The following is an 18580-nucleotide window of genomic DNA, read 5'->3' as shown; positions in this document are numbered from 1 at the left end:
TTACAACCAAAATTTCCTTTAATATATAATAAACTTTAACAAATTTATGAGGAAATTTTCTTGTTATGTATTACATAATTTTTGTAATTGTTAATAAAGAATTACTAACAATAATCGTCTATTTTAATAATAAAATATTATGACTATACGTTGTTATACGGTGTACAAAGCGAATTCTATATATATTTCTTGAGAACAAATGTTTATAGTTGGCATCAGAAATTGTCATGAAGTTCAAAAATACCTAGACACTTATGCCGAAAACTTACAAACCTAGAATCCTTGCAAATACTTGCCATCGTTGCCCGAAAAACACACCAAGGTAATATTAAGTATGAGTTATTGCAAGAAAACTCTAAATTATAAGTTAAACGGTAATCAGTCCAAAAGTAACCTAATTTCGTAGAGTAAAAATATATATCCAACATATTATGCAAGGGGTACATACAGTACAGACAAGAGAGGTTTACTGACATTTTTCCCCGTGTAAATTTATTAATGATTAGTTAGATAAGTTGAACATTTTCATTTTCATGCAATCAAAATTGACTAACTAGCTAACTGCTATTAAATGGAAGACACTTTATCATCTTAAAAAAGAAGATATAATAATAATAAAACAAATTCAGGATGAAAATATATAAGTATTATACCCATTAATTAAATAAATAGATAAGGTAGGTATATCTAGCTTTTTTTTAGTATTTCTTACTATCATAATTAGTAAAAAAATTAAACACTTTAATTTTAATTAATTTATTTTATAATTGTGCAATGACAGGTCAGATTTTCACCTGTTTTAAATTTTAAAAATGAGGTTAAGAAAAAAATACATGAATTTTAATTCTTCTAAAACATGAAGTCACCGTAAATAGTCTCCAAAGAAATAATAAACTCCTGGCGAGCGACAAACGCTTCATAGGCGCGACCATCGGAGTCATCCGATTCTTCGGGCTTGCGACGTTTCACTTGCTTCGCTTTCCACGCCTTACTGGCTGCTATTGCTTTCTGATGAAAAAAAAGCATCTCTTTAAAAGTAAGTACATCGACTTTTTTGACATGTTCTAACAAATAATACCTGAAATTATTAGAAAAAGCTTATTCATAGTTCAGAATATGTAATAAAATTAATTATTGCATTGTCTTTGCAGATTTTGTACTGCCAGGAGTTACTGGCGTGTGACATTCCAATAAAATAAAATAATGTAACATTTCAGAACGATAACTTTATATAGGGTGAACGGAAATATGCGTAAAAGCTATAGCTTTTAGCTGACAAATGAGCTACAGATGCCTATAAATCTTTTCAAAGCTTTTATTCGTTTAACCAATCTACCTGTATATTTTCATTTTTATTTTTTTCAGAACAGTTCGTTTTGTTTAAACGCATGTAAAGTCGCACAGGCAAGTCACGACACCATCCGATCCATATTATAAAATATCGTCTTTAAACTTGACTTTGACTATTAATATAGAAATATGTAGTATACATGTATATAGTTTAACCCTTCCAGCCGACGCTATTTTTAATTAACGTTTATTTCCAAAGTTAATTATAGCATCATAAATAACATTACATTTTTCGTTATGGTAATAAAATCATAATAATAATTATAAAAAGTAAAAATAGCACAGACCTCTTTACGGTCTTTGTAAATTGCGTCACGATATTTAGCCGCCTCCTCTTTCTTCTGTTGCATTTCTTTTGCAGTCTTGCCATATCTGTAATGTTACTACCATAAAAATATGTTATTAAATATGTTTCTATGGTTAGCGAGGGCTATATGACCTTGCTACTCAACGACAAGGAGGAACGGAAAACGTGATAAAAGGAAACAGTTGAGTTAAAATTGAAATTGTATAAAAAAGTGTAGAAATAGGCGAGTAAATAAAATAATACATAAAAAAAATTATGCATAGAATAGACCATACAAAGAAATAGTAATTGTTAAGGTATGAGGAGAAGAAAGAATGGTTCGTATAATAGTAAAAATGGAGAAGCGAAAGAAAGGAATACAGGAATGAAAGATCATAAGAGGAACGATAGAAGAGCGAAAATAAAAAAAATACATGAAAAATAAAAACAAAGTCTCTGTTCCATAATACGTACGTATGTATAAGTATATAAAAAAATGTTTTTAAAGATTCTTTACAGTATATACGACTATCTGTTATATGTGCTTGTGAAAAGGTCTTTGACTGCTAGCTATACTATTGCAATATGCAGTTTAAGGTCAGTTCATAAAATACGTTCGTTCTGAAGGGTTCCTAAGAAAACATTTAAATATAAACATTGAAATGTTTAACTTATTTAAATTATTATTATTTACACTGCGTTACTATATTTTTTCCAAACGTCATTTTAATATTTTAGGCTTCTCCCATAGATTTTCAATAAGACCAGTTATTGTAACTGGCCAGCATTCGGGCTTTTCAGTTTCCCATTACCATCAAACTTCTATTCCACGTGGATGGTCATTGCATTACCTCTTAAGGTTCCCGCCATTTCTCTCCCACCAAGACAGATGAGTTTCACTTGACCATCGTAATGGAACTGTAGATCACCGGTTGTCCATTAGGATTTTAATAATAAAAAAATAACTAAAAAGGTTTCATTCAATTTACTTATATGCCAGCAACTTGTGTGCCAGATAGTGTATCGGGTTCTTGGGTTGGTCGGATGCGACTTGGCTCAGAACCTCCGGAAGTACGTGTCCGAAGCTTTCCCATAGATATAAAGCTGTCTCACTGTTAAGCAATCCTGTAAAAGCAAGCATTATGTAAACATTTTTTTATACCTGGATCACACCGAGAGGGCAGAGCGCAGAGGGCGTTTAGCTTTGAACCTCTTTTAAGGTAAGGAAGCTGAAAGATCCCCTGAGAAGCTTCAGCTTTGGCTGCTACATATTACAATTTCACTTAATTAATTATGGTCTATTTCTATTTCCAAATTTACTAATATTTTTAGAGTTAGTGGAAATTCTTTGAGTTTTGTGAATTAAATTCAAAAAACAACTATTTATGTCTCTGACTGTACCTCTCGAAACAACTTCACAGTGGTCTAAAAATTTGGCGCGAACTATACTTATTTTTGTAGTTAAAAATGATCATACCTTTCATATCTACAGGATTAGCTTCGGGTAAATACGGGTCGTTGTCGCGATCCCTTATGTCCATTTTGCAGTTTTTGTTCGACAGCTCCGAGTGCCCACAGTCGAGGGTACATTTCGTCATGACGTCATCGATCAGACGGTAAGAACTTGTGCATGGGGCTATCTTGTATACTTTTTCACCATTATTGTCGAGTATGTAACGACCATTTCTGTCGTAGAAATATGCCTCCGTGTCATGTGTCTGTGATAATATAATTAAAGCTGCCAATTGTTGCTACAATCAAATTTCTTATAAATAATTTACTTTAGCTATACATCGGTTACTAGTTGAACTAACAACATAGTCAATTTTAATTTTTACTTAATTTTTTCTTTTTTTTCCATCTTTCGTTCTTTACAGTAACTTTGTATTTCGTTCAGACTTCCTCTTACCTCCCTCTCCTGTATTCCCAAGATATAAAAAAATTGTTTTAACTATCACATTACTTTTCTATCACAGACTTGGTTAATCTTTTACGACTTGCATCCATATAGAGAACTAGTTACTAACAAGCAATGGAGTATATCAATATATCTACGTCATAAATGTCAAAGGACAGTGACATTTGGCGCCATTTGTAAAAAATAGGGTGCGTTCACATTATGATATTACTTTGCACTATCTAATAAACCTGTTAAATTTGAGTAGTGGTAGCTCAAGGGTAGAGGACTGCGACTTATGATCGTATGTCGCACGTTCGATACCCAGGATTTTATATACTTCACACTTTTTGCTTTAATTATAAAGATTTTCCAACGCTCACAAAATTTCAGAGGATGGGCAGTAGCGTTCTCTGCGTACCATAATACCACACTACAATCGCCAAACCTCTGCTAAAAGTGGTGATTATGGTAAAACCCCTTATATTTCTCTAGAGGGGATTATATGCCTTGCTGGGGGCTTCTGTAGACTGAAACGCCGATGACAACATCTAGATCTCCTAACCTCAATTAACAATACTTGATACTATTTAAAATGAACCTGGATGTATGTCGCTTCCAACCAGTCCTGTTGGAAATCTATGGGAGATAGACCACCCAACAGTGAACTTTTCAGGCTAAAATAGTGATCATTTTATATTAAAGAATACCACTAGTCACTAATTCGAATTATATGAGTATTTTAATTTGTATGACCGCTAAAAATTTCTTAATTATGTATATAAACATGTTTAAATATATATTTTAATATTATAATAAAGTTCACGTGTTTATTTAACCACATTTTCATTGGAAGTGAGAATGTTGCAAGTAACTAAATAAAAAAATGTTTATATATACATATATTGTTACATGCATTAAAAAAACATGTAAACGCATATTTACATTTCTTTATAATTGTTTACTCAAACTGCATTCATCCATCTTTGACCAGCACATTAAATTAAAAAAAGACTAAAATTATAAATGTACCTTATATAGTTCACCTTCACAGTTCACGTGGTACATATTGAGACCGTAATCATACGAGTACACTCTATGACCGTGCTCGTCCACGTAATATCGGCCGATGCTGTCGTTGTAGAATATGCGGTCAGGACCTGGAGACAGGATCTATATAGAATATCTATCTTATAGACCTGCCACGCAGACTGATAAAACTACTATTAAAACGAGAAATATTATTATATGATGGCGAACATATGTTGGTATGTCCAGATATTAAAATCGCTTTATTAAGTCTTCGATATGTAACTGCCACTTGAACCTTCATATTTACTCCTGGTAGGTATTTCCTCTTTCTTCTGTTGCATTTCTTTTGCAGTCTTGCCATATCTGTAATGTTACTACCATAAAAATATGTTATTAAATATGTTTCTATGGTTAGCGAGGGCTATATGACCTTGCTACTCAACGACAAGGAGGAACGGAAAACGTGATAAAAGGAAACAGTTGAGTTAAAATTGAAATTGTATAAAAAAGTGTAGAAATAGGCGAGTAAATAAAATAATACATAAAAAAAATTATGCATAGAATAGACCATACAAAGAAATAGTAATTGTTAAGGTATGAGGAGAAGAAAGAATGGTTCGTATAATAGTAAAAATGGAGAAGCGAAAGAAAGGAATACAGGAATGAAAGATCATAAGAGGAACGATAGAAGAGCGAAAATAAAAAAAATACATGAAAAATAAAAACAAAGTCTCTGTTCCATAATACGTACGTATGTATAAGTATATAAAAAAATGTTTTTAAAGATTCTTTACAGTATATACGACTATCTGTTATATGTGCTTGTGAAAAGGTCTTTGACTGCTAGCTATACTATTGCAATATGCAGTTTAAGGTCAGTTCATAAAATACGTTCGTTCTGAAGGGTTCCTAAGAAAACATTTAAATATAAACATTGAAATGTTTAACTTATTTAAATTATTATTATTTACACTGCGTTACTATATTTTTTCCAAACGTCATTTTAATATTTTAGGCTTCTCCCATAGATTTTCAATAAGACCAGTTATTGTAACTGGCCAGCATTCGGGCTTTTCAGTTTCCCATTACCATCAAACTTCTATTCCACGTGGATGGTCATTGCATTACCTCTTAAGGTTCCCGCCATTTCTCTCACCAAGACAGATTGGTTTCACTTGACCATCGTAGTGGAACTGTAAATCATGAACCGTTGACCATTAGGATTATTAATAAAAAAAATAACTATCAAAAAAAGGTTTCATTCAATTTACTTATATGCCAGTATCTTGTGTGCCAGATAGTGTATCGGGTTCTTGGGTTGGTCGGACGCGACTTGGTTCAGAACCTCCGGGAGCACGTGTCCGAAGCTTTCCCATAGATATAAAGCTGTCTCACTGTTAAGCAATCCTGTAATAGCAAGCTTTATGTAAACGATTTTTTTTACCTAGATCACACAGAGGGCAGAGGGCGCATAGATTTAAACCTTCTTTAAGATAAGGAAACTGAAAGGCTCCCTGAAAAGCTTCAGACTTGGCTGCTACATATTACAATTTCACTTAATTAATTATGGTCTATTTCTATTTCCAAATTTACTAATATTTTTAGAGTTAGTGGAAATTCTTTGAGTTTTGTGAATTAAATTCAAAAAACAACTATTTATGTCTCTGACTGTACCTCTCGAAACAACTTCACAGTGGTCTAAAAATTTGGCGCGAACTATACTTATTTTTGTAGTTAAAAATGATCATACCTTTCATATCTACAGGATTAGCTTCGGGTAAATACGGGTCGTTGTCGCGATCCCTTATGTCCATTTTGCAGTTTTTGTTCGACAGCTCCGAGTGCCCACAGTCGAGGGTACATTTCGTCATGACGTCATCGATCAGACGGTAAGAACTTGTGCATGGGGCTATCTTGTATACTTTTTCACCATTATTGTCGAGTATGTAACGACCATTTCTGTCGTAGAAATATGCCTCCGTGTCATGTGTCTGTGATAATATAATTAAAGCTGCCAATTGTTGCTACAATCAAATTTCTTATAAATAATTTACTTTAGCTATACATCGGTTACTAGTTGAACTAACAACATAGTCAATTTTAATTTTTACTTAATTTTTTCTTTTTTTTCCATCTTTCGTTCTTTACAGTAACTTTGTATTTCGTTCAGACTTCCTCTTACCTCCCTCTCCTGTATTCCCAAGATATAAAAAAATTGTTTTAACTATCACATTACTTTTCTATCACAGACTTGGTTAATCTTTTACGACTTGCATCCATATAGAGAACTAGTTACTAACAAGCAATGGAGTATATCAATATATCTACGTCATAAATGTCAAAGGACAGTGACATTTGGCGCCATTTGTAAAAAATAGGGTGCGTTCACATTATGATATTACTTTGCACTATCTAATAAACCTGTTAAATTTGAGTAGTGGTAGCTCAAGGGTAGAGGACTGCGACTTATGATCGTATGTCGCACGTTCGATACCCAGGATTTTATATACTTCACACTTTTTGCTTTAATTATAAAGATTTTCCAACGCTCACAAAATTTCAGAGGATGGGCAGTAGCGTTCTCTGCGTACCATAATACCACACTACAATCGCCAAACCTCTGCTAAAAGTGGTGATTATGGTAAAACCCCTTATATTTCTCTAGAGGGGATTATATGCCTTGCTGGGGGCTTCTGTAGACTGAAACGCCGATGACAACATCTAGATCTCCTAACCTCAATTAACAATACTTGATACTATTTAAAATGAACCTGGATGTATGTCGCTTCCAACCAGTCCTGTTGGAAATCTATGGGAGATAGACCACCCAACAGTGAACTTTTCAGGCTAAAATAGTGATCATTTTATATTAAAGAATACCACTAGTCACTAATTCGAATTATATGAGTATTTTAATTTGTATGACCGCTAAAAATTTCTTAATTATGTATATAAACATGTTTAAATATATATTTTAATATTATAATAAAGTTCACGTGTTTATTTAACCACATTTTCATTGGAAGTGAGAATGTTGCAAGTAACTAAATAAAAAAATGTTTATATATACATATATTGTTACATGCATTAAAAAAACATGTAAACGCATATTTACATTTCTTTATAATTGTTTACTCAAACTGCATTCATCCATCTTTGACCAGCACATTAAATTAAAAAAAGACTAAAATTATAAATGTACCTTATATAGTTCACCTTCACAGTTCACGTGGTACATATTGAGACCGTAATCATACGAGTACACTCTATGACCGTGCTCGTCCACGTAATATCGGCCGATGCTGTCGTTGTAGAATATGCGGTCAGGACCTGGAGACAGGATCTATATAGAATATCTATCTTATAGACCTGCCACGCAGACTGATAAAACTACTATTAAAACGAGAAATATTATTATATGATGGCGAACATATGTTGGTATGTCCAGATATTAAAATCGCTTTATTAAGTCTTCGATATGTAACTGCCACTTGAACCTTCATATTTACTCCTGGTAGGACTTCGAGCAACGGCTGAAGTTGCATCCAAACAGTAATTTATACACCATGCCATTGATTTTTCCATATTATCCCAACCGTACACGGTTGAAATTTCTTCCGCCAACACTAAGCGTTTTACAAAAATTTTTACAGTGCCATAGCCAAGGTATAGAACAACCCAACGGCGTCATTATTTCCAGCTAATTGTAACTTAGAAGTATTCAAGTCAAGAGTGAAGGGGTTTCTTCTAGCCAAGCGTATACTATAGAGGGCCTCGTCATCGCTCAACATCAGACGATATAGAGTACAAATGCTTCGCGTATAAAGAGTAAATAAAATCCCACAACTGTATATATATCCAAGTGAATTTGACAAACACAAGCGTTCTGTAATAGCGATCCATACGGAACCGTTATGCGGCTTGCTTCACGCTACTCTTTTATTTGTATTAGAGAACCTCCGACTCCTAAGGTTTTATTCTAAGTAAGAAAAGGACCAATATTTAGCCACTTACACACATGCAGTGGTAGTCGTGCAATGAAATGCACCGCCCGCCAGCCCGCTGATAAATGCGTATGCGGCAAACAATGCGAATCACACAACCGCCACCACCAAATTACTCACACGTGTTTCACCCCTCCACGGGGAATCTTCAGGAGTTATGTTACACCGATTAGTGCCAAACACAGAGTCCTTTTCTTACTTAGGATGGACTTCCGCGAGGTAACGCCTGATTACATTAAATATCCTAAGGTTTTATTCTCCTAAAGATATAAATAACGACCCACCAACGGCACAAGGAAGGGAGAGTTGTTCCTTGAACCACCGAAGCGATTGAACCTCTGTATAAAATAGGAAAATAGTAACTAGGTGAACCGATGATATCGTCAAGTTTGCAGGAAGTCGCTAAATGCGAACAGAGCAAAGCCATCATCATCATCTTGGAGTAGGCGTATGCCTTGCAGTAGACTTCTATTACCTGAAAATAAAACGAATATTCCAACCATAATATCCATGACACCGAAAAAATCTCAATAAGTTGTTTAAGTAAATCAATTCTAACCTACTGGCCTACTATAAACACTTCTAAAGATAAAACATACATAGTATCGATGCGTCGTGCTTCCTTTTACGGCACTATAAACAAGACGGCGTTCGGAACGCTTTAACTTTGGGCAACGCCAATAGATGGCGTTAGTAATAGATTACCTTCCGCTAATTTATTCAACAACTCTCCGGCAAAAAAAAATGGAGACATACCGCTTAAAGTCATTATACTATTATCTATATGTTTCTATATAATATCATTAAAATAATATAGTCATATATTTAATATATGTAATAGAAGACCTTAGTTTGGTGATTATGTGAACTAACGTAACTCTTGCATATGACAGCCGTAAGCTATTGTCGCCATAAAAAATAGAAAAGAAAAGAGTCATGTCTAACTTAAATTTCATTAAAAATATTTTGTAAAATTATTACAATAAGTTGTTCATCATCTTTGTAAAATACCAGTTTAGAATGAAATGATGAAGTTAGTATACCTCTAACGCTGAAGAAACTAATCAACGCCCTTCCCGCCTCCTTTCTTCTTTCCTCAAGACGTTCCAACTTGGTGACAAAAGATTTTTCCATATGCTCCCAACATTTTCGCTTCGACAACGGTATTCTTTCATCCCTAAATGTTAGTAATTATTAGGATAATCAGGTTCATTGATCGTAGGTGTAAAAGTTTTATGGGAATGAATGAAGCTTGTGGGATTTTTCCTAGGGCCGGTAGATATTAGAGGTACTGACAGCACGAAATCCAAAGCAGGAGTGCGTATATTGATCAAACTTAACCCATATTTAAACCAATTCATAAATATATGAAAACAATATTCAACCAATATAAACCGTCAGCCAATCACAAGGCGAGAAGTATTGTAGTGCGCTCTCTTTCACTCGACCTAAATATAGAACGCTCTGGTGTGGGATTCCCGTGTGTGATACGCTGCCGATAATAACGTATCCCAATCGCTCCTACAAGCTCATTTGTAAGCAAAAGGCTTTTGGCAGATCCGCGCGCATACGCCGTTCGACAACTACTGAGGACCGGCTTCCAGCGAACACGCGTTTTATGCTTCACACCCTTCTTAAAGTGTGCGAGAGGGACGCCAAATGGAGCGCATCCATTCGCACGTATAAATAGAAATAATTTTTCGTAATAAAGTAAACCACTCAGCATCATCAGCAACCACTGCACCTGCAACACTTTACACAGGTCGTCGCGTTCTACATAACAAAACAAAACATCACCCACCACGCCACAACATCCATTTTTAGTGAGCGGCCGCCCGCTCCCTAACCGCGAACAGTGTGGGCGAACCATGGTTGGATCTAGATTCCTCTTCGGCTCGCCTATGGTCCATGCTGCCGTCCTAACCCGCAAGCACACTCCAGCAACACACCCCCTCAAAGCTCTACCGCGAAGAGCCTTAACAACATGCGAGTGTCCCCGTGCAACTGGCAAGCGCCCCACCAGTTTTAGTTTCTAGTTTTAAATCTAGTTCACGGACCCTTCCGCTCCGTGAACTCAATACCGATGAAGCTGTAAAAGCCTTATGGCTAATAGCATTAACATCTTCAGAAACAATAGAAATAAAATCACTCTCAATCGAATCGTATTTCTTTAAACACGCAACACTAAATAAGTAACTCAAAACAGCTGCCAACACTTTTAACGTCTAACCGTCTAACGGCTTTAACGTTTTTACACTTATTTCCCATCATCCCCTGTATAAAGTGATCACTCTGGAATGTGTTACTATAATTTATTTTTTCAGGTGAAATGCTAGTCCAGTTACTTATATCAATATAAAGCCTGCAGATAATAAACATTGATTGATTTGAATATATACAAATCCAAATTATGATAGCACTTTTTCTTACTATATTATGATTACATTCTTTATTATTTATAAAACAATTGGTTTAAGGTTAGGATATAGTCGCCTAAGATTTTTTAAACTGAAACTTACTCGGCCTGCTTTTAGTGATGGACTTTTTGCAAGACTGCGAGTTGAGGAACATCGGCCTCGCATACTCTTTTCCTGACGTTTGATCGATAAAAGAATATAGTTTTTATTTTTTTTCATCCTGTATATTCAAACTGAACTTTTAAATACCTTAAATCAAGGTACATTTGTTGTTGTTCCAAAATATTCTTCTTAACATCTTTCAAAACATCAAAAGTGTTTGCAATGTGATTGAACTCTTCCAGTTTTGCTTTCCAATAATTGGCTTCTTCTTCTAGACGCGTCAGAATGACTTCTTTGTGGTCTTCAATCTTCTTTTTTAACTTCTCCATGCAATCTTGCACCTGATATATGTAAATTAAGTAGAATAAAACTGATGATAAATATAAAAAAGCTATTTAGGATTAGTGTTCTCTAGCCGTAATGAAGTGAAACCTCATTTTAGACCCCGATTTTGGAGACCTCTAGCTCTCCCCAGCCACGGTAAAGTATATAAGTAATATTACACAAATACCTCGCTTTGCGTTTTTTTCGAAGTTGCGCTGCTGAATTAGTACTAATTTTCACTGTACGTCGTTAGATTTTCGAGGTTGCGTTGTTTTAGGTTCGAGTCTTTAATTTTTTTTTCTAAAAGATGGCAACACTTTTGTTTCTAATTGCGCCATGCCATTAAAACTCGGAGATTCCCTTTCTAACTAAAAATCAACGCAATTTGAATACAGTTTTATTTTCACTTTGTTTTGCTAATTTAAAAAGTTCAGTTTCAGTTACGTAGTGTGTTGTGCTTTTTTAAATAGAGGATAATAAATTTATATAAATGTTTATGTGTTGTTTCTGGTTACAAATAAGGTAAATATTATTCCAATTTATTTATTGACAGAATTATATTATTTTTGTTTTTAAAATGTTTACTTTGTTCAATTTTCTTATTAAAAAGTAGCATTTTCGTAACCCTGGAACCTATCTTCGATCTTTACATGGTTTGCTAGAGAAAAACTTAATTCACTTTGCAGCGTTTCAATTTCCTTCTTGTTTTTTTGGAACATAACCACGACGCAAAGTAAGGTATTGGTGTACTTCGTTTAATTTTGGTTAGTAGCAACGATACTTTCATCACCATGATGGAAAAATGAAATTAGTAAAGATGAAAGCAATGTAAAGTATAAATTATAAAAAATGGAAGAAGATAAAAGAGATTATTAATAAAAAGAACAAACGAAAAAATTATTGCCTCATCATATCCCTGTTCCCAAATAAATAGGGGGTGGAACAAGAGGACCCCACCCTCCGTTCCGTGAACTCGTTTCCGAAGAAGCTGTAAAAGCCGTAAGGCTAGCAGCAAAAACTTCACATGAGACAATAGATAATAGAGGACCCCAATAGTGGGGGATATTATTAAAAGAAAACCTCCATCACCATGGACCTTACTTCGGCAATCTCTGCGGAGTTACGCCGGGGCTTCCTCGACATAGCAAGGTGTTCCTTGTTCTTGTTATATAGCTCGTTGAGAAGTCCCGTCAGTTCCGCGTCGCGTTCCTGTTTCATACTTCGCAGGTTGTTGCGGACGCGATGCTCGATTTCTTCCAGACTCACCCGTATGTTTACTACCTAATTAGTGAGAATATACACTTGTAACGGTATTAGAAATGATACGGATAATGTAACTGTTCTTTTTTTTTCGGGGGGACTAAAACCCCCCCAGTGATCGCCCTCTACGCTATACGAGAGACCGCGGTATCTCCCGGTCAGGGATCACCACGCGATTTTCCTTCGCGCCGTGCTATTCTAGATAGCTCGTCCCAGGGTATGCGTGTATGGTTCACGCTACCCCCAAAACCCTCGTGGTGCTATCACGATGGTTCGAGACCACGTCGAACAATATAACTGTTCTAACCCAAGTCGAAGCTTCTGAGGTAGCCCGTGAATTGACTGTAAATTGATCTATATCAGTGTTTCCTCACGTAAGGCCCAAATCCAAATTGGGACAATTTGATTGTTAAGGGGAGCAATTTCAAAATTAACTCGAAACCAGTTTAATTCATTCGCTCCGGGGCATTTTAATGCAATGTTAGATTTCGGTGCCAAATTTAGCGAAAGCAAACAAATTATTAAATAACTGCAGTAAATAATAATTAGCGATAAAATCGCGCGACGAGACCAAGATATCAATATAATATGGCATAGTCAAGTAAACTTCCTTGCGGCAGATTACAGCCTCCGCGGGGAATCCCAGGTTTTAAAAACTCGCTTAACATCTGAATGGCTCGTCGCAACTTCTGTAGCTTTTCACAGCATTCAGTTGGTGTTAATTTGAAATAAGCGTTTTAATGTACCATGGGAGGTGGCATGGAAAAGAAGGTTGGCAATATCGATATATACTACCTTCGCCAGACAAAGCTTAAACTGGAAAATTAACAAATAATTTCATTAGTTAGTAATAGACTATCGATGGGTGTTTGTGATGTTCACTTTTCCATAATTTGAATGTTCCTGATCACCATTTTAACCTGGGATCTTAGCGTTGAAGGCCGCTGAGGCCCTATATTTCAGGAATAGACTCCATGGACTGGTAAACGTAGCAGGTGACATCCAACACGTTGGACATGACTTTTGTGCGACGTCACATTGGAAATCTATCTAGGCTATGTCTGAAATGATGACGTCATCATTTGACTCAAAATAAAACTAAGGGTATACCAGTGTCCCCAAAAAATTTAAGTTCGAGTTTTTTTTTCTGGAAAGACTGACAAATCTCTTTACTACGATCGTTCGTATCGATCAGGTGTGGAAATAAAATTTACTCACATTATTCTCCAGTATCATTGCGATATAAGTGTGGGTAAACACAAAACACTGATTCTTCTTTCGCAATGAAATAGCAAAATGATCTTTCGCGAAACGCTCCATAGTTTCAAGGTCTCGCATTTTGCTAACTGCTACTTTAATCTCCTCCAGTTGTAACAGATACTTGTCGTACTCTTCTAGAATTTCGTCGTATGCTGCTTTTTCTTCAGGACTTGCAACTGGTAGGAACGCTTCTTCAAAAATTGTCTGTTTTATCTTCTGTAGTTCTATTGTTTTCTCTACCGAGTATATGAGATCTTCTTTGGTAACAACTTGAGATGCCTTGTCCGCTTCTTTCACAGCACGATTCATCACTTCCGTCCAGTGAATGATGAAGCTGTTAATTATTCTCTTCACCTCTCCGTAATATTCTTGGTATGATTCATGATTGATTTTCAAATTGTCTAACAGTTGAATGTAATGGTTTAGTTCGGGCGATATGTTTCCACATAATATAATATTAACAACCTGTAATGCTTGTTTTCGCATCTTCTGCGTGTAATCTTTAAAATAGTTCATATTTAATATTTATATAGGAAACTCATAAACAAATTATTCGCCAAAAATATAACCATAAAATGTCATTTGTCAATACTATTTTTTTTTACAAGTTAAAAAGGTTATTGCTTAAGGAGGTTGTTTATAATAGACTGATGATATTATCGTTTTAGCCATAACGTCCAATGTTGGACATAGGCCTGCCCATATATGTCCAATAAGACCTACCGTTTTTGAGGAAACAGCCAGTGAACTCAACCGCAGGGCAATTGGAGATCCTTGCCTTGCTGAAATAGTAAGAAAAGGACCAATATTTAGCCACTTCCGCACATGCAGTGGTAGTCGTGTAATGAAATGCACCGCCCGTCACCGCCGGACTCTGTGTTTGGCACTAATCGGTGTAACATAACTCCTGAAGATGCCCCGTGGAGGGGTGAAACACGTGTTGAGTAATTTGACGGTGATGATTGTGTGATTCGCATTGCTTGCCGCATACGCATTTATCAGCGGGCTGGCGGGCGGTCCATTTCATTGCACGACTACCACTGTATGTGCGGAAGTGGCTAAATATTGGTCCTTTTCTTACTTGGGACGGATTTCCGCGAAGTAACGCCTGATTCCATTAAATATTGCTGAAATAGACTTTGTGATCAAGGTGTTCTCTACTCCGAGTAAGTATAATAGGATTATATTCTAAGAAGCCTGTATTGTGTCATCCACCTGGTCAGTGGACGTCCGTAAGGTTCCAGCAGCTATCTGTTCTGTATGCTATGTAGCCTTTCAACTGTCACTTTAATTTGCCAATCTTTGTCGGTTATTTTCGTTTACTATTTTCTTCATTTACGACTCGATTTCGTAGTTATTATTACTCTTGGAATGTGACAGATCAAAGCTACATGTAGTACTGTATGTGCAACAGATAACTAAAAATAAAGACTCGGAGATCACTCGGTATTGGCACTGGTCGGTCTAACATCTCCTTAGGATGCGCTGTGGAGGGGTGAAACACGTGTAGACTAGATTAACGGTGGTAGTTGTGTTTCGCATTGTTCACCGCACGCGCACTTGCACGACTACTGCTGCATAGCGGAAGTAGCTATATATTAGTCCCATTCACAGTTAGGATGGACTTTCGCGAGGTAACGCCTGAATCTATTAGACAAAAATAAAGAATTTTAATGCGTAGTGATTCGAATTTTGAAATCGCTTTTTACTATCATTGCTTTTGTAGGGAGTCAACGTACTTAGTAGAAGTGTGAACTGTGAAGTTTTTGCTGTTAGCCTCAAGGCTTCTACAGCCTCGTCGAAAATGAGTTCACGGAGCGGAAGGGTTCGTGAACTATACTAAACTAGAGCATTCGGGTTTCCGAACCTGCATTAGACACTCAGATGGAGGATGAGGCAGTAGAGGCGGAGGAGGTGAGGAAGTATGGAGGGCAGCGTGGACTACTCGGCGAACTAAAGAAGAATACTGATCCTAAGTAAAAAAGGACCAATATTTAGCCACTTCCGCACATGCATAACACTGTGTTTGGCACTAATCGGCGTAACATAACTCCTGAAAATGCCCGTGGAGGGGTGAAACAAGTGTTGAGTGGTTTAAAGGTAGCAGTTGTGTAATTCGCATTGTTTTCCGCATACGCATTTATCAGCGGGCTGGCTGGCGGTGCACTTTGTTGCACGACTACCACTGTATGTGCGGAAGTGGCTAAAAATTGGTCCTTTTCTTACTTAGGATGGACTACCGCAAGGTAACACCTGATTCCATTAAATACTGATCCTACCTGGGATCACCCACGCTGTTCTATATTGATCAAACTTAGCCCACAATTATACCAATTCTTAAAACTTTAAAAACCGTCAACCAATCACGAGGCGAGAAGTATTGTATAGCGCTCTCTTTCGCTCGACGTAAATATAGAGCGCTCTAACGTGGGATTCCCCTGTTTAACGAGCCGCTGACAAATATATATTTACACTAAACCCCTATAACAAATTCTCCGGTATAAATTGCTAATTTTTTTGTAAATACTAGCATTCCGTCTGGATCATTTGGTCTATACTTACCCGAGCTTTTTCTTCAGTTAGGATACATGCCGTACTCCTTGATCTTGACACATAATATAAATGCAATTTTACGTAACTTTTTCTACCCACAGCTGCATAATTTTAAAGTCTAGATGAGCAGGACCAGGTTCCAACAAGATAACGCGATATCCTGTATATATTCCATGAGACTTTACCAGTTAACGAAATGTTTACATTCCGTTGCCTGCCTAGAGTTCGGATCTCGACCCAATGGAACTTTTTCTCTGGGTGTACGAGCCGCGGTTGCTCCAATCGACAACAATTGCTACATGCCAGAGAGTTTTCACAAATTTGCTGTCTAGAATTGAATATTTAATGGAATCAGGCGTTACCTCGCGGAAGTCCATCCTAAGTAAGAAAAGGACCAATATTTAGCCACTTCCGCATATGCAGTGGTAGTCGTGCAGTAAAATGCACCGCCCGCCAGCCCGCTGATAAATGCGTATGCGGCAAACAATGCGAATCACACAACCGCCACCGCCAAATTACTCGACATGTTTTTCACCCCTCCACGGGGCATCTTCAGGAGTTATGTTTCACCGATTAGCGCCAAACACAAAGTTTGACTCTGTGTTTGGCATTTATCAGCGTGCAGCGTTGCATTTTATTGCACGACTACCACTGCATATGCGGAAGTAGCTAAATATTGGTCCTTTTCTTACTTAGTCTAGATTTGAGGAGTAACATAATTCTACGCGAATTATGTATACCTGTGACAAATCGTCAAGGTAAGCAAATCCTACTCCCAGAAAGAAATCACTCGCCGAACTTAACTAGGGGACTAGCATTCGGAAAACTCCAAAACATCTCGTGAAAATTACCGTAATATCTGAAGACGAAAGCCTTTGACCAATTTTCCAGTGATAACCTTCGGATCGGACCTGGTCGCTTACGATGAGCCTTATACGGCTTAAGTTACCCAGAGATCAATGCACTGACGCAGCTGGAAGAATTATTCGTCTGAAGTGGCAGTGCTTATTGCTTGTTCATCCGACCGGCATAGAGGGTGAAAGGTTCTGGATTGGCGACCACCAGCCAGTAGACGCGGCGAGGGTAGGTTACCTATTAGGTTCATGACGAGGTCACTGGAAGTTGCTGGATGTGGGTAGCACAAGACCGGTGATGACGTGGTGATCTTTCGAGACCTTGCAGTGGTTGTCTATCGGTTGATATGATGATGATGTAAAAACTTAAGTTCTCACTTGTTCAAACTATACAACTCACCTTTATTTAAAAAAATCTGGAATTTTCAAAAATCGCTAACTTAATGGCTCAACCTGTATTCATACGACTCGAAGGATCAGCCAATCGACTAGTATCAAACACCACTGATATTATAAATATTTATTTCATTTAATCTATTCACTATTCTACGACTAAACCCATAAATTGGAAAGATAGCTCTGTATTTTAAAATATAAGTTCCATTTGTAAAACTATGAATGATATAGTATAAATTACATAATAATACATTTTCTCTATGGTACAATGACGATTTTATACATAGGTAAAACATTTAAATTCTATCTATATATTGAAGCGAAATCAAAACTAAGGAACATTTATAAATCTTGTTTCGTATAAAATTTGTAAAAATTGCATATATTCAACTGACTAAAACGTTGATATTTAGTAGTTCGATTTTTAAAAAAAAAAGTTTCTTTTTGAACGAAATATTTTAAGAGTACATAGTAAAAATATCAAATGAGTTCCGTTCAAATATATTGACCTACCCGCAAGAAGCAGTTGCTCAACTACCCACATAGATAATGTATAATATTTTTTATCCACCATAAACAATTAACTATGCTTTTAAGGTGGTAACTTACACTTAATCGCATAGAAACTTTAAAACTATATCAACTTTAAACACCAACATTTAAAATGAAATATTGTGTAGTTTGTAGTAATATGTATAGTCTTAAATATAAATTTGTAATAAAAGTTGATTTTAATGTATCTTTTAAAATGAATTTTAATCCTACTCACCATAGTAAAGTTCGTCAAGAAAATAAGATGCGTTAAACGGGTCAGCGGTGTTGCCAGGAAATTAAAATAAACAGAA

At 36.2% G+C, this 18580-nt stretch overlaps 1 protein-coding gene across 1 annotated transcript; it reads right to left on the bottom strand.

The window, feature by feature from the left end:
* Nucleotides 1-849: 849 nt before the first annotated feature.
* LOC137920066 (uncharacterized) lies at nt 850-14448 on the bottom strand. The gene is made up of 9 exons (XM_068763298.1): nt 13891-14448; nt 12502-12693; nt 11236-11429; nt 9613-9746; nt 7768-7895; nt 6316-6556; nt 5837-5972; nt 1638-1722; nt 850-1008 (listed from the first exon to the last, which is right to left on the bottom strand). Exons 1-9 carry the CDS (start codon nt 14446-14448, stop codon nt 850-852), a joined length of 1827 nt encoding a protein of 608 aa, XP_068619399.1.
* Between the last annotated feature and the right edge of the window lie 4132 nt (nt 14449-18580).

The sequence above is a fragment of the Battus philenor genome, unplaced genomic scaffold, assembly GCF_028537555.1.
Source record: "Battus philenor isolate CCGP_79_NKW_IND1 unplaced genomic scaffold, ilBatPhil1.0.hap1 SCAF_17, whole genome shotgun sequence".
NCBI lineage: Eukaryota > Metazoa > Arthropoda > Insecta > Lepidoptera > Papilionidae > Battus > Battus philenor.
The sequence above is the reverse complement of the archived record's forward strand: the minus strand, read 5'-3'. Positions and strand labels throughout refer to the sequence as shown.

Bases quoted from the DNA above. Each gene is read 5' to 3' on its own strand.
- LOC137920066 (XM_068763298.1), bottom strand. From the start codon at position 14,448: ATGAACTATTTTAAAGATTACACGCAGAAGATGCGAAAACAAGCATTA. The intron at 11,430-12,501 runs GTGATGGAGGTT...TACATATATCAG, and splicing joins TTGCCGAAGTAAGGTCCATG to GTGCAAGATTGCATGGAGAA. The intron at 5,973-6,315 runs GTATGATCATTT...TTGCTATTACAG, and splicing joins TAATCCTGTAGATATGAAAG to GATTGCTTAACAGTGAGACA.